At 39.2% G+C, this 27,709-nt stretch overlaps 1 protein-coding gene across 4 annotated transcripts; it reads right to left on the bottom strand.

Annotated features, from left to right (window-relative positions):
* Window positions 1-337: 337 nt before the first annotated feature.
* loxl3b (lysyl oxidase-like 3b) lies at window positions 338-27,709 on the bottom strand. 4 transcript variants are annotated; one of them, XM_074691477.1, is made up of 17 exons: window positions 27,460-27,709; window positions 23,453-23,803; window positions 23,156-23,319; window positions 19,898-20,115; window positions 17,166-17,231; window positions 15,148-15,204; window positions 14,554-14,758; window positions 12,533-12,713; window positions 9,639-9,793; window positions 8,974-9,144; window positions 8,297-8,452; window positions 5,811-5,970; window positions 3,866-4,109; window positions 3,671-3,786; window positions 3,374-3,510; window positions 3,169-3,280; window positions 338-3,081 (listed from the first exon to the last, which is right to left on the bottom strand). In XM_074691477.1, exons 2-17 carry the CDS (start codon window positions 23,793-23,795, stop codon window positions 3,008-3,010), a joined length of 2,559 nt encoding a protein of 852 aa, XP_074547578.1. In that variant the 5' UTR covers window positions 23,796-23,803; window positions 27,460-27,709; the 3' UTR covers window positions 338-3,007. The 4 variants fall into 4 exon arrangements, with proteins under 4 accessions (XP_074547578.1, XP_074547575.1, XP_074547576.1 ...); XM_074691474.1 differs by lacking the exon at window positions 8,297-8,452; XM_074691475.1 differs by lacking the exon at window positions 8,974-9,144.

Below are 27,709 nucleotides of genomic sequence, written 5' to 3'. Positions count from 1 at the left end.
AGCTGCAGATGTTCACAGGCTCCAGGGTTAAGTCACCGTAAAGCGGTGCACAGAGTTAATGCGATCGGTATCTGAGGTTAATGGGATTGTTCAAACACGACAGCAGAGGTCAGGATTAGAGGAAACACGACCGCAGATGTAGATGAACTCTGAGCCAAGCATCAGGACGGCAGCCTGCTGACTCCTTAACGCAGTGTCACAGTCAGTTCAAGAGACTTCTACTGAACTGTTCAAGCTCTTACATATCCAAAATGACTGATTTACATCCCTTTAGATTCTGTGCTCATCACCTCTGACATTTTCATCACAGACTGAACAGTTATTTCCCAAACGACTCACACACAAGTTTTCATTCCTGTCTTTTTATTTGGTGCAGCGGGTGTGATTATATCAGCATACTCGAACATACAGCAACTTTTGAAGGTTATTGTAGTTTTTCCGTGACATGTTCCTAAATATACTCTATACACATGAATATACATAAAAACAAACAGACTATAGCTACAAATGGCTTTAAAGTGGATTCAAAACCACAAAGCAAATGGACAAAAACGCTTATGAAAAAAGTGTCTTTAAAGCACCTCTCCTCATTTTTGGCAATAAATACATTCACAAAGTAGGTGTGGATGGAGGCAGGTGTGTTACGACTCAGAGCTTCAAAAGATGGTGAAAAACTGCAGGAACCAATATTTATTTCTTCTTTTATCTTGAGCAGATGTTTGTATTTAATGGATAACACTGGAGAACAATTTTGAAATAAAAATTCTAGTGAGTTAGTTTTTATGCTGATTGTGACTAAAGTTGGCATGCTGATTCCAAAACTGCAGTCAGTTTTTTTCTAGCACGTCAAGTTTTTTCTCCACAGCTTACCCCCTACTGATCAACTGCAGGAAGGGGCTGTTAACACGACAACGGTTTTAGGGTGAAACGCAAACGTTTTGTTGCGTTTCAGCCTCGCGTTTAACCCGGAAACGGCGTTTCAGCCGACCTAAAACGCAAACTTTCGAAAACGGCCTCCAGAGTGGGATTTTCTGAAACGCTGCCGACACCGTTGCCGTGGTAACAGTAAACCGGCGGTTAGAGTGGAAACGATGACGTCACACTCCGTTTCGCGCTTCATGCATACGACAGGATAACAGTACTGTTGTTACAATTGTCGCGAGCTACCGTGTTCTGCTTGTGCTGCTCAATCTGCTGACTGTCTTTCAATAAAGTGTGCATCCTTTGCTCCACTCTTGACCAGCTCAACTCTACTTTGGTGGAGAGCTCCCAAAAGCGGCTTCTGGACAAGACAGTTATAGCGCCACCTACAGGCCTCGTATGCTTACTACAGTGCTTTTTTTTTCACTGCGTTTTAGCGTTTTCAGATGAAACGTTGTCGTGTAAACGGGCCCAAGACTTGCCAGCTTGTTTGTTTAGTCACAGTTGAGACAGTGTAGTGAGCAGGGATGGGTACAAATTCTGTCAAAAGTACCGGGTACCTGGAAATTGTGTCCAAGATGGGCCCACAACATCCCAGCTCGTGCTGTAGGAACTGTGGAGCCCCTATAGCCAATCACACCCACATATTTTGGTTATGTCCTAGGTTAAGTGTGGTTTGGAGGTAGATTTTTAAACTGAAAATCTTGCAAATCGTTACAGTGCCAATATTGGGAGTAATACCCAAAGGTATCAGATGGTTGAAACCAGAACCTCCCTCGTACAATACATGGATTCAAAAGGTGTGAGATGTTTATCAAAAAGAGCACATCACATTCTCACTAAGGTTACAGAGAGCTACCTTTATTAAAAGATGGGAACCTATGCTACCATTATAAATGCAAAAATAATACTTATTGGTGATGTAAAATCCTCTGGTTGTACATCATTGTAAATGCTGTCATCTTGTATCTGACTTGGATTTGTGCATTTAACGTATACTCCAGGGTGGACATTGTCTTTTCATCTACTGTCTGTTATTGTTTTCTTGAAATTTTATCCTATATATGGAGGTTTGTAAAAATATACATCTGGAAAAAAAGGAAAAGAAAATTATTTAGTTGATCTAATTAAAAATAAGTAAAAAAAAAAAAAAAAAAGGTTTCAGATACAGATTCATGTAAAATCAAAAGGTACCATGTTTAGGTACCTAAATGCATCCTTGTAACTCTGAGGGAGAGGAAGAGTAGGGGATTTTCCATGCTGGACATGGACACAGCATTGCAAGCTTATATACTGAAGAATGAATATGTTAAATTGAAAAAAATATACATTTTATTATTAAACAAATTGGTATTTTTTACCACACAAACACAAAAAGTACCAAGAATTGGCACTGTTAAGTACCCACCAATTGCCAGGTACCAGGCATTGGTACTGTAATGTTTCAAATGTGAAAGGTTTCTTTCATATTTCATTGTATGTCATTATTTGAAGATTTTATAAGACATATCTGTGAAGTATTTTTTATATTTTCTAAGAAAACTTGGATCCTAATGTTTAAAAACTTGACATGATAGAGAAAAACTGAGACCAGTTTTGGATTCCGCACCCCAAAATTAGTTACAAACAGCTGTCAGACCTACCTCAACAAAAACTGTGTTCCCCACAGTTATCAAGGTAGTAATTTAGGGATGAATTTAAGGTAAATTCGGAAACAGGACATTGCATCTTTTATGTCCCTAACACTCAATGAACCTGTGAGACGAGTCAAACATCCACAGAGCTGCATTTGTTCTTGTTCATGCTTCAGTAAAAAATTATAATCTCATTCATTAATGATCTCCAAACCAAACACAGATTGTACTACTGGCTTTAAAAATCCCTTCTCGTGATTTAAAAAAAAAAAAGCTCACATGAGAATTAAAAAAATAGAAAAATAAGCACTTGAATATTCAAGTATAAAAAGTCACAAACAACACATTCACTGCTGGAACAACACTGCTGGTTTCTTCTGTGAGATATGAGGGAGAATCCATTTCCAAAGGAGAATCTGTGAGTCTCTGAATCTGATTGAGCTTATCGTCGATTAGGAAACCTGATTATTGAGTTGTCCGGGGTATTTTTCAAACCTCCTCTCCGCCTCCTCGCTGAACGCATCACCTGAAAGAAGAATAAAAAACAGTCACAATCTGATCAGGAGTGGCGTGACTTTAACTCTGTGAGGCAGCGGTTTGTCTGGCGGCTCACCGATGTGGCAGTTATGGAGCCAGATCCGATGTCCGTCATATTTGCAGTTGCATTTCATGGCGTTGTTTGTGAAGTCGCTTTCGGCCACCTCGTGGTTTGGATTTATCACAATCTGGAGAGGAGAGAAATTCAATAAAGGTATTAGAGAAAGTGGTGCAAAGGAGCAAGTTATATCTATTTATTTCTATGTTTTCTACACACTCACCTGCAGGATGTAGTTTCCAGGTTTGACATCAGAGATGTCGATCCACTGGCAGTCGATGTCGTGGCGGTACAAATCCCAGCAGCCCACGGTGATGCCCTGATCGCCAAAGTTTGCACACTCGTACCGCTTTGACACACCTGGAGGGAATGAAATTAGGATGAGACAACATTCAATAAAAAACAGACAGAATTTCAATCTCTGACCCCGATTTATGAACTAACTCATCAACTTTAGATTCAGACACACTGAGTTTTCCCCTGAACAGAAAGAATATGAAACCCAAAGCTTGAGACTCACCCTCCTGACAGTCGGTGTCCTCCAGACAGAAGCTGGCTTTGTGTCCTTCTGCCACTTTGGTGCCGTTGGAGTTCAGCAGGTCATAGTGGGTAAAAATATCCATGCTGTGGTAGTGGCTGTGTAACAAACACATGTTGTCAAAAGCTGATCATAAATATCCCAGAGCAAACATCGTCCTCTGACTGAGATTCTTACCCATGACAGGCGTGCCAGACCCAGGAGTGACGCCCAGCCTTTGGTTTGAAGTCAGCGCGGCCGATGTTGTGGATCTGTGAGGAGAAGCGGAGCAGGCGTCGGTGGCCGTAGGGCCAGTTGGCTTTGGCAGCGGATTTTGAGAGACAGTCCTCCTCTGCGGCGCAGTAGAGCATGTGAAGGGGGCGGTCCTCGATGTAGACTGTCTGCTGGACCAGAGGGGCGTTCAGGACCAGGTCAGAGGCAGCTGAGAGGAAGAGCAGGGGTAGGATTAATGTGAGAGAGTTATTGTAATAGATGCATTAGATTGCTCAATCAGGTTAAGGGTCATTTCTATCAGCTTCTTCATATGTCCAGTTCAGGGCAGGGTAAATAGCTCCCCGATGCACCTTGTCTGCAAGGCTGAATACTAGGGATGCAGGGTATTGGATTTTTTTGTCGATATCTAATATGCTGATATTTAACCACTCACATAGCCAATACCAATACCGATATTTTTTCAGTGCTTATACTGCAGCGATTATTAACTCTCTTCTGTATTGGAAGTATCATCTTGTATCATAGTGCATACTCTTATCACATTGTTTTTTATATTCATTTCTTGTGCAAAAGCAGAAAAATATATAATTTAAACTGTGTATTTGTTTATTTAGAAAGAAAACAAATTCCAAAAAGAAATCCTACTTGACAAATGTATGATGCTCTTCCTGGGAAAACCATAATGTTACCCACAACCAGGGAACATTTGTGCTAATTTCACAAATGACAGTCAGTAAACATAACCTCTGTTCATAGGGAACACAAGAGATGTGCAACTGTACAGCAATTAAACCCAAAATGAATAAAATGGTTTACTTTGGTAAATGGTAAATGTGCCTAAAGTAGTCAGAACATGTTTCTAACAGACTGCTGCTTAAATTCAAGTTTAACTTTAAACAGGAGCCGTGAACCGTGCCAACAAAATTGCAAAAAGTGTAAAAAATAATATCTATTTTCTTTATTTACTTGTTTATTTATTTGTATTTATTTATTTTATCATTGGAAACACAGTTATAGGAAATACAATGGTATAAATTCAAAATATACGATCTATAAATATACAACTTTTCTTTTTTTCACTTTAACAAAACCATAAACATTGTCTCTGCATTTAAAAAAAAAACTATAAAACATAAAATCAGGTTCACACAATAAAATAATTAAATAGATATTTCTCGACCAATCTAAATAAATAATAAATAAATAAACAAATAAATAAATAAAATTGATAAATAAATAAATACATAAATGAATAAAATTGATAGATAGATAAATTAATAAATTAATAAATAAACAAACAAATAAATAAATAAATAAATAAATAAATAAATAAATAAATAAAAAAGGGGGTTACCAAATAAGCAAGTGCTGAAAACAAAACAAAATGACAAAAAAAGGGGGAGGGACTGGCAATGACTGAAAATAGTCAAGATAACAATTCCATTATCTTAAAAAATATGCTAAAAAAGTTAGATTTACTTTCTCCATTTGATATTTTATTATAAGCTAAAATCGGCCAATACCAATCACATGCGGATCATATTGTCCCTACCAGATACTGTACTGCAATGTGAATCACAGACTGAGACAGTGCAGAGGTCAATGTGCATGTTTCTGTTGGACTTCATTACTGCACTGTTGCAGAAATGTCATGTGAAGCAGCTTGTTTTCTAAGATGTAAAATATTCCTCCAAAGGTCTGTGATCGTCTTCTGAGCCTCCCTCAACTCTGTAAGAGAGTTAAAAGTTGACCTGGCCTCAAAATCAGTCCTGCACTCAAAAATCAAATCAGTGTAAGCTCAGCGTTGGTTTGTTTGAAGTAAATCATTGTTTGTGTTTGTGTTCATACCTGAGGTAGAAACAGCCAAACATTTAATCATGCACTAAGAAGAGTCTGGTTGTTCACTCACTGTCAGAGCAGATGACCCCCGCTGCAAACTTGGCTGAAGACTTCTGACAGCTGACGGTTTTGTGATGCTGACACTGACTCAGAGACATCTCATTCCCCGTGCACTTCACTCCACTCATCACCATCTCTGTCACGTTGCTGCTGTCCCAGTACCAGGTCTCCTTAAAACGGGTCAGACAACAACAAACAAACATGCAAACAAAGTGCATCGATCAGGAAGGGCTTGGTGAAACGTGGAGCTGCAGAGTTTCACAGAAACAGATGTTCATGAGTCATGTTTGGCTGCTCGGTGAGGACACCGTGTGATGCTGAGTTTATGACCACTGGAGAAAAATAACTGCAGATACTGAGGGATTCAATGATGGGATTACAAACTGGAAGGCTTTACATTTTCACATCACTAACAATTTGCTGAGCTCTCACTTTCTTCAAATCAAAACTCCCAAAATACAATGAATTACAGCTGTACATGTTGTGCCCACTTTCTCTTTGCCTTCAATTTTCCTCCTCTTCACTCGGTAATTTACGACATTTTCAAGAAGCCGCGGAACAACAAAGTAAGTTTTACCCTCTAACTGTGGTCTGTTTGGTTCTGTGGGTGTCAATACAAGACAAATCTCTACTTCCCTCTCAGAGGGCTGCTCTGAAACTCGACATGAAGAGCTGAGCTTTAACAACCAGCCCAGACTGAATTAGGGGACGTGGAAGCATGTAAGCCTCTCAAACAACGGCAGCAGATGTATCATGCTGATCATGCCGTAAAAAGCTCTTAATGACAAAATAAAAAAATCAAAACAGTCCCATGAAGACCAGAGCTCCTGAAAGAAAAGATTGTCTTTGGGTTACAGCTATTTGTTACAATAATCTGAGATTCTGAAAATAAGGCCCTGATATGATGACACAACAAGACCAATTTATGAAGAAAAATGCTGTGATATCAAATACTAGATATTTTGAATTTATACATTTTAACAAGTTATGTCTTAGTTTTTTTTATTTTGAATAAATTTGCAAATATTGGGAAAAATTGAAATTTAAAAAAATTGCAAATATTTTTTTTAATTTCAAATAGTTGCAAAAAAATATATATTTGCAAAAATTGCCCAAAATATTTGAATCTTAAAAAAATTGCAAAAAATTGCAAAACTACACAAAATGAAACTTAAAAAATTGCAAAATAAATATCGTTAAATTATTTTAAAAATATAACTGTAAAAAATATAACAATTTTGAAATGTCTAGAAGTTGCAAATTTTTAAAAAATAACTGAAACTTCTAAAATTTGCCAAAATTTCTAATTTGTATTAATTTACATCTGTCTTCTTCTGAGTATGGTTATTTTAAATTCTTACTCATTGTTTTACCGGGCAGTGATATTCTTGTATGACAGTTTGAACTTTTTTGTTTTGTCTGTGTTCTTTCTATAAGGGTCAATTCATCAATGAGTGTTTCACCCTTCTGTAAATTGAAAAAAAAATATTGAAATTTGAAAAAATAATCGAAAAACTACAAAAGTGATAAATTTGCAAACAATTTTGAATTTCAAATAGCTGCAGAAAATAAAAAAAAGAAATGTAAATATTTGCAGAAATTACTAAAAATGTATGAAACTTTAAAAATCTGCAAAAAAAAATGCAAAATTAAAAAAAAAATCAAACTTCAAAGATTGCAAAAAAATTAAAGTTATTTTAAAAAATGAAAATGTAAAAAATACGCAAAATTATAAAACAATTTTGAAATGCTCAGAGGTAGAAAAATCCATAGAATTTGAAACTTCTACAAGTTGCAAACATTTTTAAATTGTATTCATTTACACCTGTGAGTGCTGTTTCTCCAAGTGTTTTTTGGGAACGAGTGTTTCAGCCTGCTGTAAATGTCATTAGTTGCGCTTTTTTTCTTTTTGACTGTGTTTTCCTTTGTCCTGTTCATCATGATCCCTGTCTTGTGTGTTTTAACTTGTGTTTCCTGTTTTATTTTGTGAAAACAGTCCAAAACTATCAAAATAATCCACTGGGTCCTTTTCTGGACAGTTTGTCCTGTCATGACAAAAAGGAGAACCCAAGAGCAGACTAATTAAGAACTTTTTGACAAGAACACAAAAATACAAAATTCTCTAACAATGGAGGATGTGTACAACGAGTTGTGACAGTAATGTGGATTTGGTTTACCTGCTTCATTCTTATCCTCGTAAATAAACACTTAATGAATAAAGAAATGTATGAAGCTCTTTTTGAAACAGTCTTTTAGTTTCTCTAAGCATTTCTGACCTGATTAAATGTAAATATCAATCTGTCCTGTGTCACTGCGGCCTAAATATCTTCAGGGAAAAACCTGAGTTACTTTTTAAAACCCAGCTTCTCCTTCCTTTTAAATCAAATTTTAAGAAAATATCACAACAATCAAAGTTTGAAACACTACTTTGTGTTTAGTTTCCCATATTTAAATCACATGAGTGTCTGTGAGTCTGATCTCTGCTCCTGTACTTACAGTGATGGCATGCATGGAGTAGCCCAGCCCTAGCTGCCTGCAAACCACCATGGCTTCCTTTGTGGTCCAGCCTGTGCTGCACACTGTGCCCCACTTGGACCCCACCTGAACCTCCACCCGGCCTTCATAATCGCTCCGGCCGCCCACTATCCGGATCTGCAGACAAGTCCTGCAGGGAGTCAGTGAAGGGACACACTTCCTGTCCTGTCTCTCAACTGTCTGGACTCAAACTGTCATGGTCCCTGTTCGGTGGTGGCGGCGGAGGAGGGGGTTGTGTCGTTAGACTTCTCTAGATGTGGAAAATGTTGACGTGGTTTCCAGATGAGGTCACCACTTGGCTTCAGTGGTGAGTATTTTTTTAGTTTGATTAGAAACTTCATGTGAGTTGGTTTGGTCTGCCCGCAGAAAAGACCAGAAGCAGTTTTGAGTTTCCCCGTGAAGAAAGAGAAACAGTGACGCCATATGAAGCTGTAATGAGCTGTCAGACGATAATACACACATGCTCCAAAGGTAAACACACCAAACTCTAGCATGGTGGAGAAGAAAAGCTGAGTTTACAGATTTTTTTAAGAGGAAAAACAACCTTCATGTTTCTGACAGTTCATTATATCTTCACATGTCACAAAATCCCAGACAGAGAGTAAGAGAAGAGCCCCCCCATCATGTTAATAACCTACTTTCAGGCCCTGGTTAGCGTAGTTCAAGCCCAGCTGCCTGCAGGCCACCATGGCCTCCTTGGTGGTCCAGGTCTCCCCACAGATCAGACCCCAGCTCTGCGTACCGTTGGAGTCTGTGTTCAGCACCTCCACACGGCCCTCGTAACGAGTGCGACCGCCTGTGATTCGGATCTGTGTGAGGCCGACGGGTTAGAGGGGAAAGCAGAGATACATGAAGACCAGGTGGGACAAAAACTCTGAAGAGAGGTCTAAAACTTTTAAAACCAGCAGAGTTTTTATCCCACAAAGCCTCTGCGTGTATCTAAGTGAAATAAGGAGTATGATCTGGTTCGACACGAATGCAGAACCAGAAATACTCTGAGTTAGAAGGAAATCACTGCTGTCAAAAAGAATTCAGGAAAAATTAAACTTTGGGTTTCTTTCCAGTGACTAAGCGCCGTCAGAGCACAAAAACTTGAGGAATCAAACGATAAAGCTGTTTTTTCTTCCTGACAGCAGTGAAAGAGGAGTGGGTGAGGAGTTCACAGTATCAGCTCTACATCTAAACACTTCAAGAGCAGCAAACAACATTTTCGTAAGCTATTTTCTTTGCTACATTCACATTTCTTCTCTCATTCTGATGAAGACAAAGGTTAAGACTTTCAGGAAGGAGGCTGAGCTCTGACCGAGTTCTCGAGGCCCAGGTAGGGCACGTTGCAGCGGACAGCGGCGTCCTCCATGTGCTGACAGTCCTCTGACGTGATGTTTTTAAACGGGCAGGTCCAGATGGACTTCTCCAGACCCTGGCACTTCACCTCATTCATGTAGATGGGACCCATACCTGCAGACACACACACAGGTGAAATTTAGAAAAAGAAACTGTGCACACTGTTGTCCTTAAAGATGCCATGAGGAGGATCTGTTTTGATTGTACTCCCTCGCCTCCTTGTGGCCCGGAGTCACCGCACACTGTCGTAAATTACCTTTAGCGAGGCGTGTATTTGTTTTGGAATTAAATAGAGATCGGACTGAAACAAATTTTCTTTGTTCAAGACAACTTTTTTACTGGATACAACTGGTGCTCTGACGTATCCGTAGGCTAACGAGACAACAAGTAAACACAATCAGTTTGTAAGTAGTTTATTAGCTGTTTATATTTAGTGCAGCTGGCAGCCCGGTGCTCTAAGACAGTGTTTCTCAATTTTTTTCAGACCAAGGACCACTTATTCCCCCAGAAAACTCTTGTGGACCACCACGAGCTAAATAGCCCCAGAACAAATCAAACATCCAATCATACATGTTACAACTTGCTAGGGCTGCAACTAACGATTATTTTGAAAATGGAAACGCCAATTATTTTTATGATTAAAATCATACATTTTATTTCTTTAATTCCCTTTATTCGGAGACTAGAGTAAAAAAGTGAACTCATTTCTCATAGTTTGGTGTTTTGTTTGTTGCTTTCTTTAAGAATGAGGGAGAAAATGGACCTCAGAATCTGAGTATAACTCCATTACTGATACACTATTCCAAAATACTTTAAATTTCTAGTATTTAAATACTTATGTACTTAGATTAAACTAAATTACTCCATGCTTTTATGAACCAGTTTTTATAGATTTTATCAATGTGCGTAGTAGCCGAACAACTTGCACCCCCACCCCCTCTTTTCTTGTGAATATGCCATTAAAAAAACACAATTTCCTCACGGTCTTTGCGGACCACTAGGGAGCACTGGCGGACCACTAGTGGTTCGCGGACCACAATTCGAGAAACACTGCTCTAAGACATGTCTGTAATGTGTAACGTTAGTAAATCCTGGTTAGCTATGTTTGTCAGCCAATCAGAGCTAACGTAACCTCACTCTTCATTTTATTGATAGACTCTCAAGTTTGAACAGACCACTGCAGAATAACTGCTGACTGTGGGTTGGAATCAACATTAGCACTAACAGATTAGCACCTGTGTTATAGAGTGATACAGCCTGAGCTAAAGGCTAATTAGCCTCTCCCGTTTAGCTTTCTTCTGCTCTTCTGTCTGCTGTTCTGACAGTTAGGCTCCTGTGTCCACCATCACTACAAAATTAGTCACAGAAATCATTTTAAGCAGAGAAAAACACAGATCTCTGTGTTTTATCTCCTCTCTCTACTAAACTTTGTCAGCCGGCGTGGTGTTGTCATAGAGACCAAGAAGTGCCGTAGATCAATTTAAAATAACCTGTAACCAGCAATATTGGCGCTGATAATCTCATTTTAAAGTCTGGATTACAATCAGGCATATATCTAGAAGAGACTTTTTCAAGATCACTTTCAAACTCCTCACAGCCCGCTCATTCTGATTGGTTGGCAATGGTTTTACATCTCTAAGACACTGACAAATATTGGCCTTCGCCTATGCCTCGAGCAGCACTTATCAGCAGATTTGCCCACTGCATGTTGGCGAAAGTATATTCAAAAGTGAATGAGGGCGGATATTCCTTTCTTAAAATGCCCGGCTACGTGTGTTCAAGGCCTCAGATACATGCCCTGTAACTGAACTTGAGCCTGAACTTCTTCAGATCGCACAAGGTGAGCTCGTTTAATCCAGTGCACACAATTGATCTCGTTTGGAGACAGCTGGATTAAACTCTTAAAGGGTGAATCCATCTAATGAGTCGAATCAATCAGATTATAATGATCCAGGTCTTTGTCGTCCTGCTGTCTGGACTTGGATCGGCTTTAAGAAATACTAACCTCTGATGCCAAATCACGTTTCATACTAGTCTGCTTGCTTTTAAACCTGCGACATATTTGCTGAGCGAGCATCGATCATCAACACCCTGCTTTACTTCCACCCTTCAAACTCCCGTCGTCACTCTGAGTCAGAGCACGAGGTGACTGGGATTTCTCCTTCAGCTTGTTTCAGGAATGTTTCTGGACTCTTTCAGCCGGGTCGTGTTTTTTTTTTCAGCTCCTGTACCTGAGCACAGAACAGATCTGCTGCTGCTGCCTCAAAGTCTCCTCCACCGACTTCCTCTGTGGTTGAAATCAAAATGTACACACACGAGAGCAGACATCCCCACCCAGAGCTTCTGAGCGCTGAGACTCAAAAGGCCGCTTGTTTCTCCTTCATTCGTGGAATCTCAGGGCCGTTACCCAAAAACTTGAACGGAAGAACTAACACGAAAACACACACAGTATAAAAAATGAATGCTGAAATGTGTATAAAGGAATCACTGCCAAAGACTCAGAGCTTACACGTGTTAAAAGCACATTCCTCACTCGATAAGATTTGTAGCAGTTTTATCTGAACATGAGCAGCACATTAGCGAGCTCTGGTCTGTGTCAGATGGTTTCTACAGAAAACTCTTCCTCCTCCTGTCTTAGTGTCACTTCTTTCGTCATGCCTGCATTCCTTTACTTATTAAAACAAGCGCTCACTGAGGGATCTGTGCAGGAATGTGGGTCTGTGTGTGCAGATTATCACTTCTCTGAGGTCAAAAGATGACCTGTGAGATAAAAACAGGCTGCAGATGGACAGCTGATGACTGGACTCCTGCTCTGAGGACTGAAACCAACAGATGATCATCCCTCTTCTTTACCTTGTCCCATGCGAGCTCCCGTCAGGGCCTCTTTGGCGCTGCCGAAGCCCAGCTCCCTGCAGACGACGCTGGCTGACTGCAGGTTCCAGCGGTCGTCACACACCGTCCCCCATTCGTTGTCTTTCAGCACCTCAACGCGACCCTCACCCAGCCTGGCTCCCCCTTTCAGCCTCACGTTGCTCTACGAATCAATCAGAGAGAAGAGCAAACAAAAGGTCAGATGACTAAATTAACTGTGTTTTCATCAGGTGATGTGCTGAGTTTTTTTTATTTTTTAATTCTCTTTTTACTGAAATACTGCATCATTATATCACTTATTGGATACATCTTAGATGCAATTTTTCCTGTATTTTTTTCTCTTTCTCTCTTCATTTTAAACAGTCATAACATGGGTTAATCACAAAACAATAAAATAAAATAAAATAAAATAAAATGAAAATAAATAATTCAAAATACATAAATAAATAAATAAAAATGTAAATAATATTTTTTTTTCTTTGTCAATTTCGGAGTCTATCATGTGGTTCCTCTAGAGCAAGGGTCTTTAACATGTGGCTCTAGAGACTCATGCGACTCTTTGACTCCTTTGCAGAGGCTCCTTGTAGCTTTAAAAAATATTTTTGAAAATAATAATAAATAAAATCATGAGTTAACATTTTGTTGAACTAAGTATTCATCACATCTTGTAACATAGCCTGCCACAACTCTACTTCACGTCCATGCACCTGTGACTAACCTCAAGTTTTACAGCCCTGGTAAGAAAACTAAATCTAAAAAAAGATAAATCTGGAAGAAAATAAAGATTTCAATTTTGTGGATGGGTTTTGTACAAGCTTAATATACAGGCTAGATATGTAGAAAGACATTAGCAAATAACAAAAAATGATGATTTGAGCAAAATTATGCTGTAAAATTCAGGTACTCTTTCAAAGACTGAAAAAAATTAGCAAAGTTTAGGAGTTAGATTTTTTTCCAAATTTTTTAAAGTTCAATTTTTAAAAGGTTTCTGAATTTTGAATTACTTTGAATGTTAAAAGATTTTTGAAATTTCCATTTTCTTAATGCTCCATTTTTTTTAGAAAAAATTGAAAGTTATTTGACTTCTTTTGCAGATTTTTTTAAAAAAATTCAATTCTTTCAAAAAAAATTTACATTTGTTTTTTTGGTTTCAAATTTTAGCAACATATTTTATTTTTTTTATTTAAAGCTTTGAAAAGTTGTACAACTTTTTTGAATTTAACAATTTTCACACATTAATCCAAAATTAAAAAAAAAAAAACATCGAATGTACAATTGTAAAAATAAAAAAAAACAACTTTCTTTTATATATTTATTTTCTAGATTTTAACTATGTTCCGAATTTCACTCACTCTACAATCTTAACCATAAAGTTAAAGTTAAAGTTAGTTTTGTGGCTCTGGAATGACTCTGATCCAGGTGCGCTGAGGATAAATGGCTCCCTAGAAAACAAAGGTTGCAGACCCCTGCTCTAGAGTCAAGACTTTCAGCTAAGTATCCTTTCGGTAAACATCTAAAATAAACTTTAAAGAGGGCTCAGAGGAAAAATAATAGACACATTAACAAGAATAAGTGAAGAAATAATAATAATAAATGTAGGAAAATAATAGTAATTGTTTAAAAATTGAAAATAAATACATTTTAAAAAACTTAAGAATCACAAATGAGAAAACTAATATACATATGCATATTTGTAGACATATGCACATGTCTTCCTAACATATATTTCTTTTCAAAATCTGCAATTTCCACGGACATTTTTCCAAGATGATGTGCTGAGATTTTAAAGCCGCTGCATGCAGATGTTTCTGCAGAAGACAGCTCTGTTGAAATAAAGCATTCTTAATTTGCTTCACTGCATTTTCAGGAAAAATAAACATTTCATGCATGAAAATGAAACAGGACCCCAATCAGAGTACCCTGGCCAGCCTCTTTTAGCAGCTGTAAACACATTTCTCTGCACATGGAAAAATCTGTAAGTGTTTAGACAGTCAGTAAATTACCGAGATCTTAAGTTTCTTTTTCAAGCCACTGTTCTGCATGAACTGCGGCCCCGGCATGCAGCTCACGACAGCCGGCATGCCCTGGCAGGTGGACGTCGCGTTGGGCTTGCTGAACTCCAGGGGACAGGCAGCCAGGTGGACCTCTGTGCCCGTGCACGCCACAGAGTGAACGTGGAAGTAATTCTTCTGTCGCTCCAAATACAACCTGGAGGGAGCAGAGACAGAAGAGGAAAGAGGTTATTCTTGTGAAATATCTGAAAATACTTGTAAAAATGTCTCAGGAAATACATTTTCCCAATAAAAGCATTTACATCAAGCATTAAAAGACTGATGCCAGACTTTTGTTCTTATATGTCTGCACATTCGTAACACCTGGTGTGAATCCCAACATGTGCAGGGCAGGACAGGACAGGCTGTACGTTTTTCAGAGAATAAACTATTTCTCTTCGTCTGCACATCCAAAACTATTCCAGAAACCCTTCAGATGTTTTTTTTTATCAGAGAACATTCAGTTTATCTTTTTGGATGCAGCATGTGTGTGGGTCTGTCTAAACAGATGAAACCAACCCACTGAATAGTTTATCCTCAGGTTACCTTTTGCCAGGGCTGCTCTGTTTAGGCTTAGAGTTAGCTTTAGCTTTGGGTGTCGGCCTGAAACGTAAACAAGGGTTAGACTGAACAGTGAGGAGAACAAAACGTGACAAAGTGAACGATGAGCAGTGGTGATGCTGTTTTAAAGGAGGTGACACATTTGAAACAAGAAACCACTCAGACTGTAAAAACTACAGAGCCAAACGTAAGTGGAACACATGGGTTGGTAGTTCAAATGCCCCTGTACCTTTGGCCGTGTAGTTTGTGAGATGTAAACATGATTATTTACATGTTTGTTAGTAAAACTTGAGCTACTTTCTGTTATTTTTCACAATGTGAACACAAAGTTACCACATTGACATTAACGATGATTAAAGATGCATGGCATTGCTTTGTGACCAAGAGAAGTCTAATGAATGATAAAGGCTGGTGTGTTGGCTTTAGCATAACTTTACATGGTGATATCACACACAGCAGTGTCTGAGTCAAACTGTTTTCTTTGCTCTGCTCAATTTATTTTCAGATTCTGCAAACAGCTGTCACCCCAAGAGCCTTAAAATTAACAAAATAATGTTGTACAATTGATCTAAAATAATTATTTAAGCAAAATTGAGTAAAAGCTTTCTTCCTTGTATAATTACGGGGTGCCGATGTAAAGTTGCTTTCACGACAAATAACAAGAACATTTTTCCACATTTAAATCTCAAACATCACTTTTTATGCAGATTTAGACAAATATAGGTGAAATATATTTGTCTGACTTAATATTTGGAAATTTTAGCAAAGCGACACATTCTCATTTTGTCTCATTTCCTCAGAAGCCTCAGACCATATTTTAAGGTAAAGATGCCAGAATGTAAAACTTCTAACCTCTTCCAAAAAGCATGCCATGTACAAAATGGAATTAGCTGGCAAGATTGAGAAAAAGAAAAACAAGGATAAAAACTTGGGTCATAGGCATAGAACAGACTGACAAAACCCACCAATCAAAAACAGATTAAAAAGTTTGATACTGAAGAAATTGATTGTATATAAGAGGATTAGGGCCACTGAAAAAAAATGTCCATTTTGTTGTTACTATTTTTTCCGAGAAAAAGTCAGAATTCTGAGAAAAAAAAAGTCAGAATTGTGAGAGAAAGACTGAATTTTAAGAAAAAAGTCAGAATTCTATGACTTAAGTTAGAATTTTGTAAAATAAATAAATAAATGAATAAATAAATTCTGAGAAAAAAAAGTCAGAATTCTGGGAATAAAGTCAGAATTTTGTAAAAATAATAACAATAATAAAAAAAGTAATAATAATAATAATAAATAAATTTTGAGAAAAAAAGTCACAATTATGACACTTAAGTCAGAACTCTGTGAAAACAGAATTCAGAAAAAAAATGTCAGAATTTTGAGACCAAAGTCAAAATCATGGGAAAAAAAGTCAGAGTTCTGAGAAAAAAAAAATAATTCCGAGAAATAAAGTCAGAATTCTGACTGTTATCTCAGAATTTTGCCTTTTTTTCCTCATAAATTCTGACGTTAGTCTCAATATTCTCACTTTTTTTTCTCAGAATTCTGATTTTTTTTTCAAAGAAAAAAAGGTAACAAAAAAATGTTGGAAGTAAATGTTTTTTTTTTTCTCTCTAGTGGCCCTAGTACTCTTCTGTATGATTATGTGTATGATAGGATGTTAACAATTTGGTTAAGTAGTGAGCCAGATTTAGGAGTTTGAATATCTAATGAGTGATTTTCCTCTTGATTAACTTTGTGTTGACAGTCTGTTTTATGTCAGAGGAAATGTGATGAGTAGGAATAAAACAGAACTTCCAACCAATGCAGCTACTGATACAGAGAAACATCTTAAACCCATCCACATGCTGCACATCCTAACGTGGTATGAAAGAGGAGATCTAGTCTACAAAAGGAGCTAAAAGGGTCTTTTTCTACTCCAGCAGGAAACCCACTGTCAGCCTACGCTCGTATCCTAGAGAGAAGCAGGAGGAGCTGGACGGTGGGTTTCTCTCGCTCAATACCTTCCACCAGCTGAAACATTAACCTTTGGCCTGGACACCTTCTCAGCCGCTCGCTTTTTCAGACGTCTGCAACCGTGAGACAGCCAGATTCCATCACACACAGGAGAGAGACTACATGTAAACACACACAGGCTGCATATATGTACTCACACTCACTCACACACTCGGCTCTCTGCTGCACACACACACATCTTTCAGGTAAAGCTCTGGAGGGTCAGTGGTGAATAACATTTTTGACATTCCTCAAGCATCCCCGATGTTATGTTACAGACTTCAGGTCACCGGTGTAGCAAGCAGAGGTGTTATCCAGAGCACAGCACAATGACTACCATAAGAGTAAGTTAGAGTTAATGTTTGTGTTTTGAGTGCGTAAAGAAAAGCTGATTGTCTGTCTCCAGCCCCTCCTTAACTCACACATTCTGACTGAAAGACTAAGAGAAAGAGACAACAAGAACCCCGGACTATTCCCCTGAGCCTCAGCCTTCACACACTCTTGAGAGAAAACACACATTTCCCCTCGAACTACTGGGAACCATCTGCAGGGGATGAATAAGACACTTCAAGCTGGAGTGCAGCCAGGAATGTGTGCAGTCATACTGGAGGAGCAAACTGGGAGAAGAGAGTCGACTGTACGAACAAACCACAGAAAGGTCTGTTACTGCTAGAGTCTGCGTGACTGTTAACAGACCTAAGATGATGAAACTCTGCCTTTAGTTGTTTGATTCTGCCCAGGTTTCAAAGAAGAAAGCATCATATCATGTAATAGCATAATGTGTTGTGTCACAAAGTATTATATCATATCATCTCATGTCACATCATAGCAAATCCTAATGTTTTACGTCATTACATAACCTAGCATAACTTTTTGTAAGTTGTCACATCATTATATCACATCATATTGTAACCTACTGTACTATAATATATTGTATCATATCATGTGTCCTATCATACAGCCTGCAGCCTGTAGCCTGTAGCATGTCAATGCTAACTAGTGCAAGGCCTGATGTTTCCCCACAAGGTGAAGAGAAGGAGGTGAGGACAACGTGCTGATTCTCAGGTGTGAGCTAAGAAGTGACGACATCGACCTGTCCCTCCATCCATCGATATTGGGAACATAAGCCGTGCTAACCAAGCAACAGAATATCTCAAAATGTTTTAGAATGTATCGTCTTTCTTGTACGTCTCTCTGGACTAAAGTCAATCAATCAATCAATCAATCAATCAATCTTTATTTGTATAGCGCCAAATCATAACAAACGTTATCTCGAGACACTTTACAAAAACATTTACAGGTCTAGACCCGTAAATGTTAATAAAATTTTATTAGCAGAAACCCAACATCAAGACAAGATAAGGAGTCTTGTCTTATCTTATCTTACCTTAATCCACCATGAGTACAGGACTTTGCAGCATTTAGCATGTTACAATGGCAAGGAAAAACTTCCCTTTAACGGGCAGAAACCTCGGACAGAACCAGACTCATGTTAGACAGACAGCAGACAGTGTCTCCTAAATTAAGTTCTAGAACTCTCCTGTAAAATATTGTATCATATTGCATCAAAATGTACTAGTTATTACATGTCATGCTATAGCCTAACGTCTAGTAATACATCACCATGTACTAGAACATAACCATAGACTGTAATGGATGTAGTCTCCCTGACGTCACCCATCTGTTTCTGAAACTGATTTTTGAAGCATATCGGCCATAGCAGCTATATTGGAAGTGATGGGGGCTTCTAGTACAGGTATAGGGCACACGTCAGTCACATGAGATGAGCTGTGCCTCTGATTGGGTGAGCTCACGATCTTGATATCCTCTAAACTGCTGAGTTAGAAAAAAGTTAACCCCATACAGTGTTTGTGGATGGTGAAATTAGCGACTCAGACAGGAGACGTTTTTTGAACCAGGCTGTAAATAGGTGACATTCTGCCGTATAAACAGCTTTTTGGCTTGGTGTGCATGTGACTTCCTGTATTCTCCCTCATATTGTTAGACTGGAGGTTGCTGCTTGATTGGAATAATGTATTGTGTCATAAGTTAATGTTGAGTTATATATCATGATGTATCATATCCTAATACATCATATCGTATTGTAATGCTGTTTCCTACTGTGTTGTTTCTCACAGTGTCATTTTGTGTGGTGTTGTATGATCCCAGGATGATTTAGTCCCAATTTCCCTTCCAGCAGACTGAAACTAAAACCAACTCAGCTCAAAGCTTCTGGCCAACTCATGTTCTTTGGATGATTATGTGTTAAAACACATAAGACAAAAGCTTTGGCTCTCACTTCTCTATTGCTGCCAGTGATAAACAATCACTTTAAACTTCCTTTGCAGATCACTGAGCAGAGACAGAGGACATGAAATATGTGACCCTGCTGGGACAAAAATCACAGCTGCTGTCATGTGGAGCCAAAAGACAAAACAAAAACAACTTCAGAGAGAAGAAATGAGGAACAGAGGAGGACAATCAGAGCCCCATCCAGATGCTTTAACTCCAATCATGCTCTGTTGTCGAGCCATGCTGTTGCTTTGATATCCACAGCAATCAGCTGAGATGCTTGTGAATCACTTGTGGTGTTGCCTCTTTGCTTTAAGACTGGAACCAGTCAAACTTCCCCTCACGACTGAATGACAAACTTTAAAGACACTTGTTGCTGGAGAAACAAAAGCTTGTTTCTGCAACACAAAACAGTAACTGCTGCTCGTGTCTTCAGCTCTCCACTTACTTGTAGAAGTTCTTGTTGACTTTCTTCTCATGTGGGAATCCCAGCATGCCGCAGACCACTCGTGTGTTTTTAATCGTCCAGCCCTGGTCGCAGATCTGTGCCCAGCCGTCTTTGTACTTCACCTCCACGACACCTTCTGTTATGGGCATCTTCTTTCTGGCCACGGCAACCACGGGCCGGAGCCGCACCTCCTCTATCCTGTTATCATCAACTCGAGCCTGTGACGAGACAATTAGCTTTCAAGACATGTTTCTGTTCTGAAATGAACAAATAACTGATGAATTTAATATGTATCATTAGCAGATATTTGAGGATTAAATCAATTAACTCTTTCTTATGAGAAGACATTCTCTGGAAAAATGACAAAAAACCATGAACCCTTAAACCCAAATATTTATGGAAACCCAATTATCCTTGTCAGTAGATCTTGCCTCCTTGTATGTTTTTCTCTCATCACTCTCATCATACTCATCTTACTATTTCACCCACATAGAAACATGTGCTCACTCACGCACGCACGTTTCCCAAAGAAGCCTGAATGGGAGAAACAGGCCGAACATTGAGTCACAGCTATTACGGGGTGTAATTTGGGTCAAACGCTCTCACTAACAGCTCATGAGTGGTAAACGTGACTGTCTGCGATCGCCAGCGCTCAAATGAGTCACTTCCGCTTGGTTTTATTTGGAAAAGAAACGGCTGTGGTCTTCAGGGAGTCTGATGGAGCCTGACTCTCAGCAGCAGGACGCAGACGGAGTGATAGTATCTGAGAGTCTGTGTCTCACTATAATGAAAACTGCTTTCCATAACATCTCTTTGTTTGTAGCAGAGCTGCTTTATCCACATACTGGAGGAGTCTACAGGAGTCAGTGGAGAAGAGCTCCCGGTCTGACCCTGTTCACCTCTCACCGCTCAGTCACACAAACACATCAAAGAGGACAGATGGAAAAATGACAACCAGCTACAACCGGGTAAACTGGCGTCTGGTCTTAGCTGAGCTTCCTCAGAGTTAAACTCAAAGTTTCCTTTAGTTTCAAGAATCTGTGTTGACACAGGAAAGGTTTAGTGAGCACACTGGATCTGCTTTATATCATTCCCACCTGTGAGTGTGTGGATACAAACTCTCCCTGAATGGTTTCACTAGAGTATGGGGGCCATACTTGTTCTATATACTCGTTAAACATGTGTACACATGAAATTTTCAGAGCATCTTGGACGATCTATTAAGACCCAAATAATCTTGTTTTCTATGACTATGTAAACACCAAAACTACCTAAGAAGAGTGGACTCTCCTCTTTTATGTCTCTCTTCCTGTTTTCAATCAAAAAAACAGACTAAACATACTTTTTTTGATCGCTTTCATCTCAGGTGCTCCATCCTCTTCATGATCTCCGTCGTCTTTTCTAGCTATTGTGCCGCTCTTTCACTCTTAACTAACATGACACATCCTCAGTTGGAGCGTGAGCTGCCTGAACTTTTCTGACTTGCAGCGTAGCGCTATGCCTCTGTCATCTCACATCTTCTCCTCATATCCATGCTGAGCTCTCATCCAAAGAGCACACCGCTCTCACCCACAGTAGTTTATGAGCAGGATTTTTATTGACAAGCACAGCCAGACCCTGCCTCCCCCTGCTGCAAAACATAGTTTACTTCTATAGACGCGGTAAACAGTTGCTCAACATCAATGGCAGCGAACACAGACATTTAAACCTTGGCCAATTGAAAAAATGTGGATTTACAAATCGTCCTTTTTTCATGTATTCATTTGATTAGTCATGAGCTACAATTTTTAATGTCCTAGAATTCAGATTCTTTTTTTGGGGACCTTAAGCAGATATGAGATTAGAATGTGATTAATTAGATCAATCAATTACAAATAACTGTACCTGTAATTAATTAGATTATTTTTTTAATCCCCTGACAGCACAAGTTGAATCTAAATACTAAATCTAAATGTGAAATCTAAGCACACATTTTTAATCTAAATACTAAATATAAATGTTAATCTAAATCTAATTGTTAAATCTAAACAAACAAAAAAAATATTTCTGCCTCTGTTTCATACGTTTCATTTTAGCAGCTGTCTCTTTAAGGCTCCCTACTCTAAAACCCCCCCTTCTCTCTGATTGGCCAGCGCTCTGAAATGAACCAGTTAGGTGATCCTCATGTGATGACCTCATCATTTCAGCAAAACTGAAGTGACGATCTCAAGCTTTCATCTATTTATTCATTTTAAAGTCCCATATTATGCCAAAGTTGAAGAGCCATCACTGCTCTGTTTTTGGCCGTAAACAACCACATTGTTCCATGCTCAAGCTTCCCATCTCAGAAGAAGACAAGACTAAGTGGCTAGAGTTCATTTATCAAGGAAATGTGCCAGCTACACTCAGTAAAACTGTGCATGTGTGTGCTAGTCACTTCACAGCTGGCTGCTTCTCCAACTTTGGACAGTCCAACAGAGGGCTAGCGAATAGACTGGTCCTGACTCCAGGCTCATTACCAACCATCCACCAACAAACCTGGGACCCTGGAAATGTGAGTATTTCAAATGCTGTGAGCTGTGGAGCAGATGTAAGAGCTTTTCCTCAGTGTCCCCCCAGTCTCTGTGTTAGCTTCAGGATGCTAACTTTAGCTGTGGTTAGCCTGTTGTTTCAGGCTGTAATGTTACGGTAAATGAGCTTCGCTGTTTTCTAAACATTGTGCACTCGGAGCTTGTGGCGCATATCCAGGGTTTTCCTCAACATCTGAATACCCAGAGTTTTGAAAATCTACTCACATTTAGTCTGAAAATCCAATATTGCCACTTTATATTCCTGTTTAAAAAATAAGAAAGTAGAATACCTCCTCTTTAAGAACTGCTCAAATAACTTTACCCTTGCTACGAGTTCTGTTAAGGGGGTAGAATTTCTCATCTGAAGCTGTGACCCTAAGTTCACGACCTTTCTCTTCTCCATGACCCCGCAGACAATGAGTCAAAGGGCCTCTGTTATGGAAGCTGTTGGGTTTACTACATCACCTCAGGACACTAAAGCTGGAAAGGCTGCTCTTTGTAACAGGCTCCAACACATGGTACAGGGCAGATCATCAGTACCATGTGTGTAGCAGCTACAGGTGGAGTTTGTCTGCTGTGTGGGTCTAATCATATAGTCTATAGGCTGTGAAGCCAACTTTACGGGCTTGTAACAGTTTTGTAATGAGCTCTGTGTGTAATTTTAGATGCAACAAAATAAACACTCTTTAAATGTGTTCCAGTGACTTACGTCAATAACGTTTGGGTCGACAAAGCCAGGAATCCTCTCGTCTTTGCACACCACTCCGGCGTCTTCGTCATGAGTGCAGTCACTGTTGCCCCACCCGCGGGACCTGCAGAACTCAATGCTCTTCTCGCCCCCGTTACACAGCACGTTGTCCAGCCAGATTTTCCCTGGACAGACAGCAGATTTAGGAAATGCTCAGTAATTTTTCTAGTTATGCTTAAACTTGTTTTTAAGTTTTAAAAAGTTTGGAGTTAGGCACTTCTTGTTTGAATCTCAGGAAGTAGCTGAGGTCACTCTTACCTTGCCCTTTGCCGTACTTGGCGCTGTGTGTCCACCCTGTGGCCGACACGAAGCCCAGCTGGCGACAGAGCACGTTGGCGTTTGTTATTGAGAAGTCGTCGTCACAGATCGTCCCCCACTCTCCCTTGTAGAAAAGCTCGACCCGCCCCTCGTTGTGTTTCCTTGGGTATCCAGACAGTCGAACCTTCAGCCGCTCCGTCTGGGGCTGGGAGGATGGGGATGGTGTGGGTGTGGGTGATGATGAGGCTGTGCTTGATGGTGTGGTCTGGGCTAAACAGAAGGGTAACCACAACCCAAACAGAAGGCTGAAGGCTAACCGGGGCCTGTGTCTCCACTGCACCATTGTTTCAGCTGTGGTGGAAAAAAGGATTTGATTCAATCAGGTAGATTTTGGTCAGATATTGTTATTCAGGAAAAGCTGAGTCTGCTAAGTCTCTCTCTTTTTAAAAAAGCATGAACAGCAGAGATGACAGATCTCAGGCTTTTATACAAAGATTTCCTTGTAGCATCATTCACTTAATCTTCAGCTGTCATCTTCTGAGAAAAGGCACCAAAAATAACTTTAAAACAAAGAATACATAAATGTAAACTCAACCAGAAGAGGTCTGTAAGCATCATTTTGTGCTGAGATAATACCAGAGGGAGGCAGCTAAAGTCAGTATAGCTGCCCCTTAAACCTCTCTGATCTGCAAAAACTGCAGTTTTTATCTCTATAAATAGTGGAGGAAAGCAGAGAGGGGCTGAAAATATGCTCAGCATATGGAGGAAGGATTGACGTGACCATGAGGAGCTGCCCCGACAGTTTGATTCAAACCATCTGCTCCGTGTTTACTCCGCTCTGATGTGGGGCAGAAGGATGACGGGGGACATTAAAAACGTACAGGCCTCACTGACCACACCATCCGACGCATTATTATTATTCATACCCAGTAAATTAACACCTTTGTTTCAGATTTTTACAAGCAGACGTCAGTGTTATTCAACCATAAGTCCTTTCTCTTCACACAGTGTTCACTCTGCTCTCGCAAACCTTCCTGCAAAGCTCCGGTCGACCCTGACTGCTAACATAAGCCTGCTATTGATACTCTGACAGCTTCACTCCCTCTTAGCTTTCAGAGAGCGAGGGGGGTTGTTCCTCTGGAGACACAAATACAGTAGTGTGATGTGTTTGTACAGAGACCGCAAACTTAAGGTGCACTTTCCAAAACATGTCTGAGACTGACTGCATGGTCTGAGCCCGGTTTCATGGTGTATGGATGGACACACACTACGCTTCAGTCAGAGAGGGCTTTTAAAAGCAAAGTACATGAGGTGCTGAGTATTGCATCTTTAAAACTCCTGTGAGGAGTCACTTAATGTGATGTGATGCACAAAAGACAAGGAGACAGTCAGGGTGTCACACCTATGGTATCTAGGGATGGGTACCGAATTAGGTACTTTTATAGGTACCATCCTAATCCTGTCAAAAGTAGCAGGTATCGATTCATGTAAAATCAAAAGGTGCCATGTTTAGGTACCTAAATGCATCCTTATGACTGTGAGGGAGTTGAAGAGTAGGTGATTTTCCACACTGGACATGAACACAGCATTGCAAGGTTATATATTGAAGAATAAATATGTCAAATTGAAAAAATATATACTTTATTATTAAATAAATTGATATATTTTACCACATAAACACAAAAAAAGTACCGGAAATTGGTACCATTGAGTTTCCAGGTACCGGGCATTGGTACCTCATCGGCTCAAATGTGAAAGGTACCCATCCCTAATGGTTTCCTTATGTTACACTGTGTTTTCGACCCCTGCTTTGATTCCTGATTCTGTCTTGGCTTAGCATTTGTTTTGGAAACCTTTGCCTGATGTTTGCCGACCTGCATACCAACTTTGGATTTGATTGAAAAGGCTTTAAACTCCAGAGTCCTGCAACTCAGATTCAGCTCTTAGAACAACATCACAAAGACAGAAGATGGGTTGTTAACTGTACACTTTAACTTCCTTTTTCACCTTTGCCAAGGAGGTTTTGTTTGGTTATGTTATGTTGTTTGTCTGTGAACAACATAACTCAAAAAGTAACAAAGGAATCTTGATTAAATTTTCAGAAAATGTTCAAAATGGGATATGAAAAAAGTGATTAAATTTTGGAGGTGATCCGGATCACCGTCTGGATCCAGGACTTCTTTAAAGGATTCTTTATCATTGTGAGATAGGGCCGTTTTCAGCACATGTGTATATAACTCCACGATAAATAGTCTGATTGCTTTGCTAAACAATACAAGACAAGGTCACCATAATTTCTCACAGATGTAAAAGTACGATCCAGATCCTGCCAATATTCTGGATACTTAGATCTGTAATATGAAATATGTCATAATTTTCAAAACTGTCAGGTAAAAAGTTATTGTAACACCAAAGTACAACATTAAAGTAGGACTTAAGTGTTGCGTGACAATCAGAATGTGCTCTCTGAGTGATTTTCTAGTTACAAATGTTTCAAGTTTTTGCAGGTAGACTGAAACTGTAAACAGCACAGCAGTCAGCCCTGTCCTGAGACTCTGCATGCATGCATGCACCAAAACACACTGAATCTGTTCGCTAATTACTACCAGAGCTCTGTACCTTGCTGTGATTTGGTTGATTGAACTAAGCTGCGAGTGAAAGCTCCCTGCGTGGGCAACAGGAAAAGATTTTCATGCCTTTCTGCAGCGTGTTGTTGACCTCAGAGGAACTTTGTGAAACCTTATCTGTAAACCAGTCAGAATTAGTGAGAGCCACATCTAAGGAGGTAGATACAAGATGGAAAAATCACAAAGAGAAAAGAAAGCCAGTGATATTTTTTAGAAATTCTAAGAAGAAGCCAGAGCTTGTTGCTTTTCTGGTCTGCCTAATTGTGAAGTAGAAGAGCCCAAACCACAATGCAGGGTTGTAATCTTCCCGAACTCAGTGATGAGGTTTAACAGCACCACTTTCTAATGAGCGACCTTTTAAAAGCATTTATAAGAAAAGCTTTGCTCTCTTTTTCATCATTTTATGTCCATCCTTTATTTTTTGTCTTTTTGACATCTTAAAACTAGCATTAATAAAGTCTTTTAGCAGTACCAGGACATCTGAATTACAGTTCATTTATAAACCAGCCACACAGATTCAAACACTAGATTGAAAAAATGAGGATTCACACTTCACTTTTGTTAGCAAAGAAAAAACATAACGGAAAGTACAAGAGATGCACAGTTTTAAATTTAAATGTGCTGATATCTTTTCAATCTGTGTCCCCCTCAAAAACTTTCTGTTTGTGGTGAATTTGGTGCCCTCTGTGGTCACAGTGATGCCTCATAAGCAGGTACTGATCTTTTCCTGCGCATTAATTTATGTAATTTACCCTTAGGGATCAAAAAAGTATTTCTGATTCTGATTGAAATTTGTGAAACTGAAATATTCAGTCTCTTTAATAGCTCAGAAAAGGCACAACTGTTCGCTTCAGTCTGTTTTTTAACCAGTAAAAACTCCTCACAGGAGCTTTAAGTAACTCCTTATCTGTGAACAAATACAGATCCAGCTTTTTGTACCTCCTTTGAAGAATTAAAGCTTTTCAGTTTTTTACATTGGGGGATTTCTTAAATGTAGACCAAGGTAGGTACATCTTATTTCACACTCTGAGCTATTTTTCAAGTGACTATTTGGCTTTGGGAGCTGATTTCCTTTCTTTTATTCATGTGGGATGTAGAGCATCCTTAAGGTAAAAAGGGTCTGTTTTATAGGTATTGCTGTACTGGAAAAGTTCAGTTTTGTAAGCAGTTTTTTTTTTTTTTTTTTTTTTTTTTTTGCCAGTTTCATAAAAGTAAGGCAGGGGTAAGAAGTTTGCTGTTTACATTTATACATTCTGGAAAAAAAAAACTTTACTGCATAAAAGAAACCAAAATTGTCAGGTTTAGAGTGAAAACAAGATCCCATTTGCATTTTTCTTCATATTGTTCAATACAGTCGAGCTATTATCAAACGTGCCTTACCTTATGTGTCCAGTATGAGGAGGTTATAACGGTTCCAGTGGAGAAAGGGGGATCTCACTCTAGGATTTTGGTGATCCAGAAGTTTGTAAACTGAATCCCGGGAGTCCAAACTTGAATAAATATCACAGTCCCTCAGCTAAATCATCTTCCTCATCAAATGAGTCCAATTTGCAGGACAGTGGTCCACCGAGCAGCCAATTACTCCTCACAGTCCGTAAATTGCCAGCTGTGCAGCCTTCACTGAGGAGGG

The sequence above is a fragment of the Halichoeres trimaculatus genome, unplaced genomic scaffold (assembly GCF_033239565.1).
Source record: "Halichoeres trimaculatus isolate MK-OKI-2021-1 unplaced genomic scaffold, fHalTri1.1 fHalTri1_scaffold_17, whole genome shotgun sequence".
Classification (NCBI taxonomy): Eukaryota; Metazoa; Chordata; class Actinopteri; order Labriformes; family Labridae; genus Halichoeres; species Halichoeres trimaculatus.
Note: the sequence above shows the minus strand (reverse complement) of the source record. Positions and strands in the feature narration are given on the sequence as shown.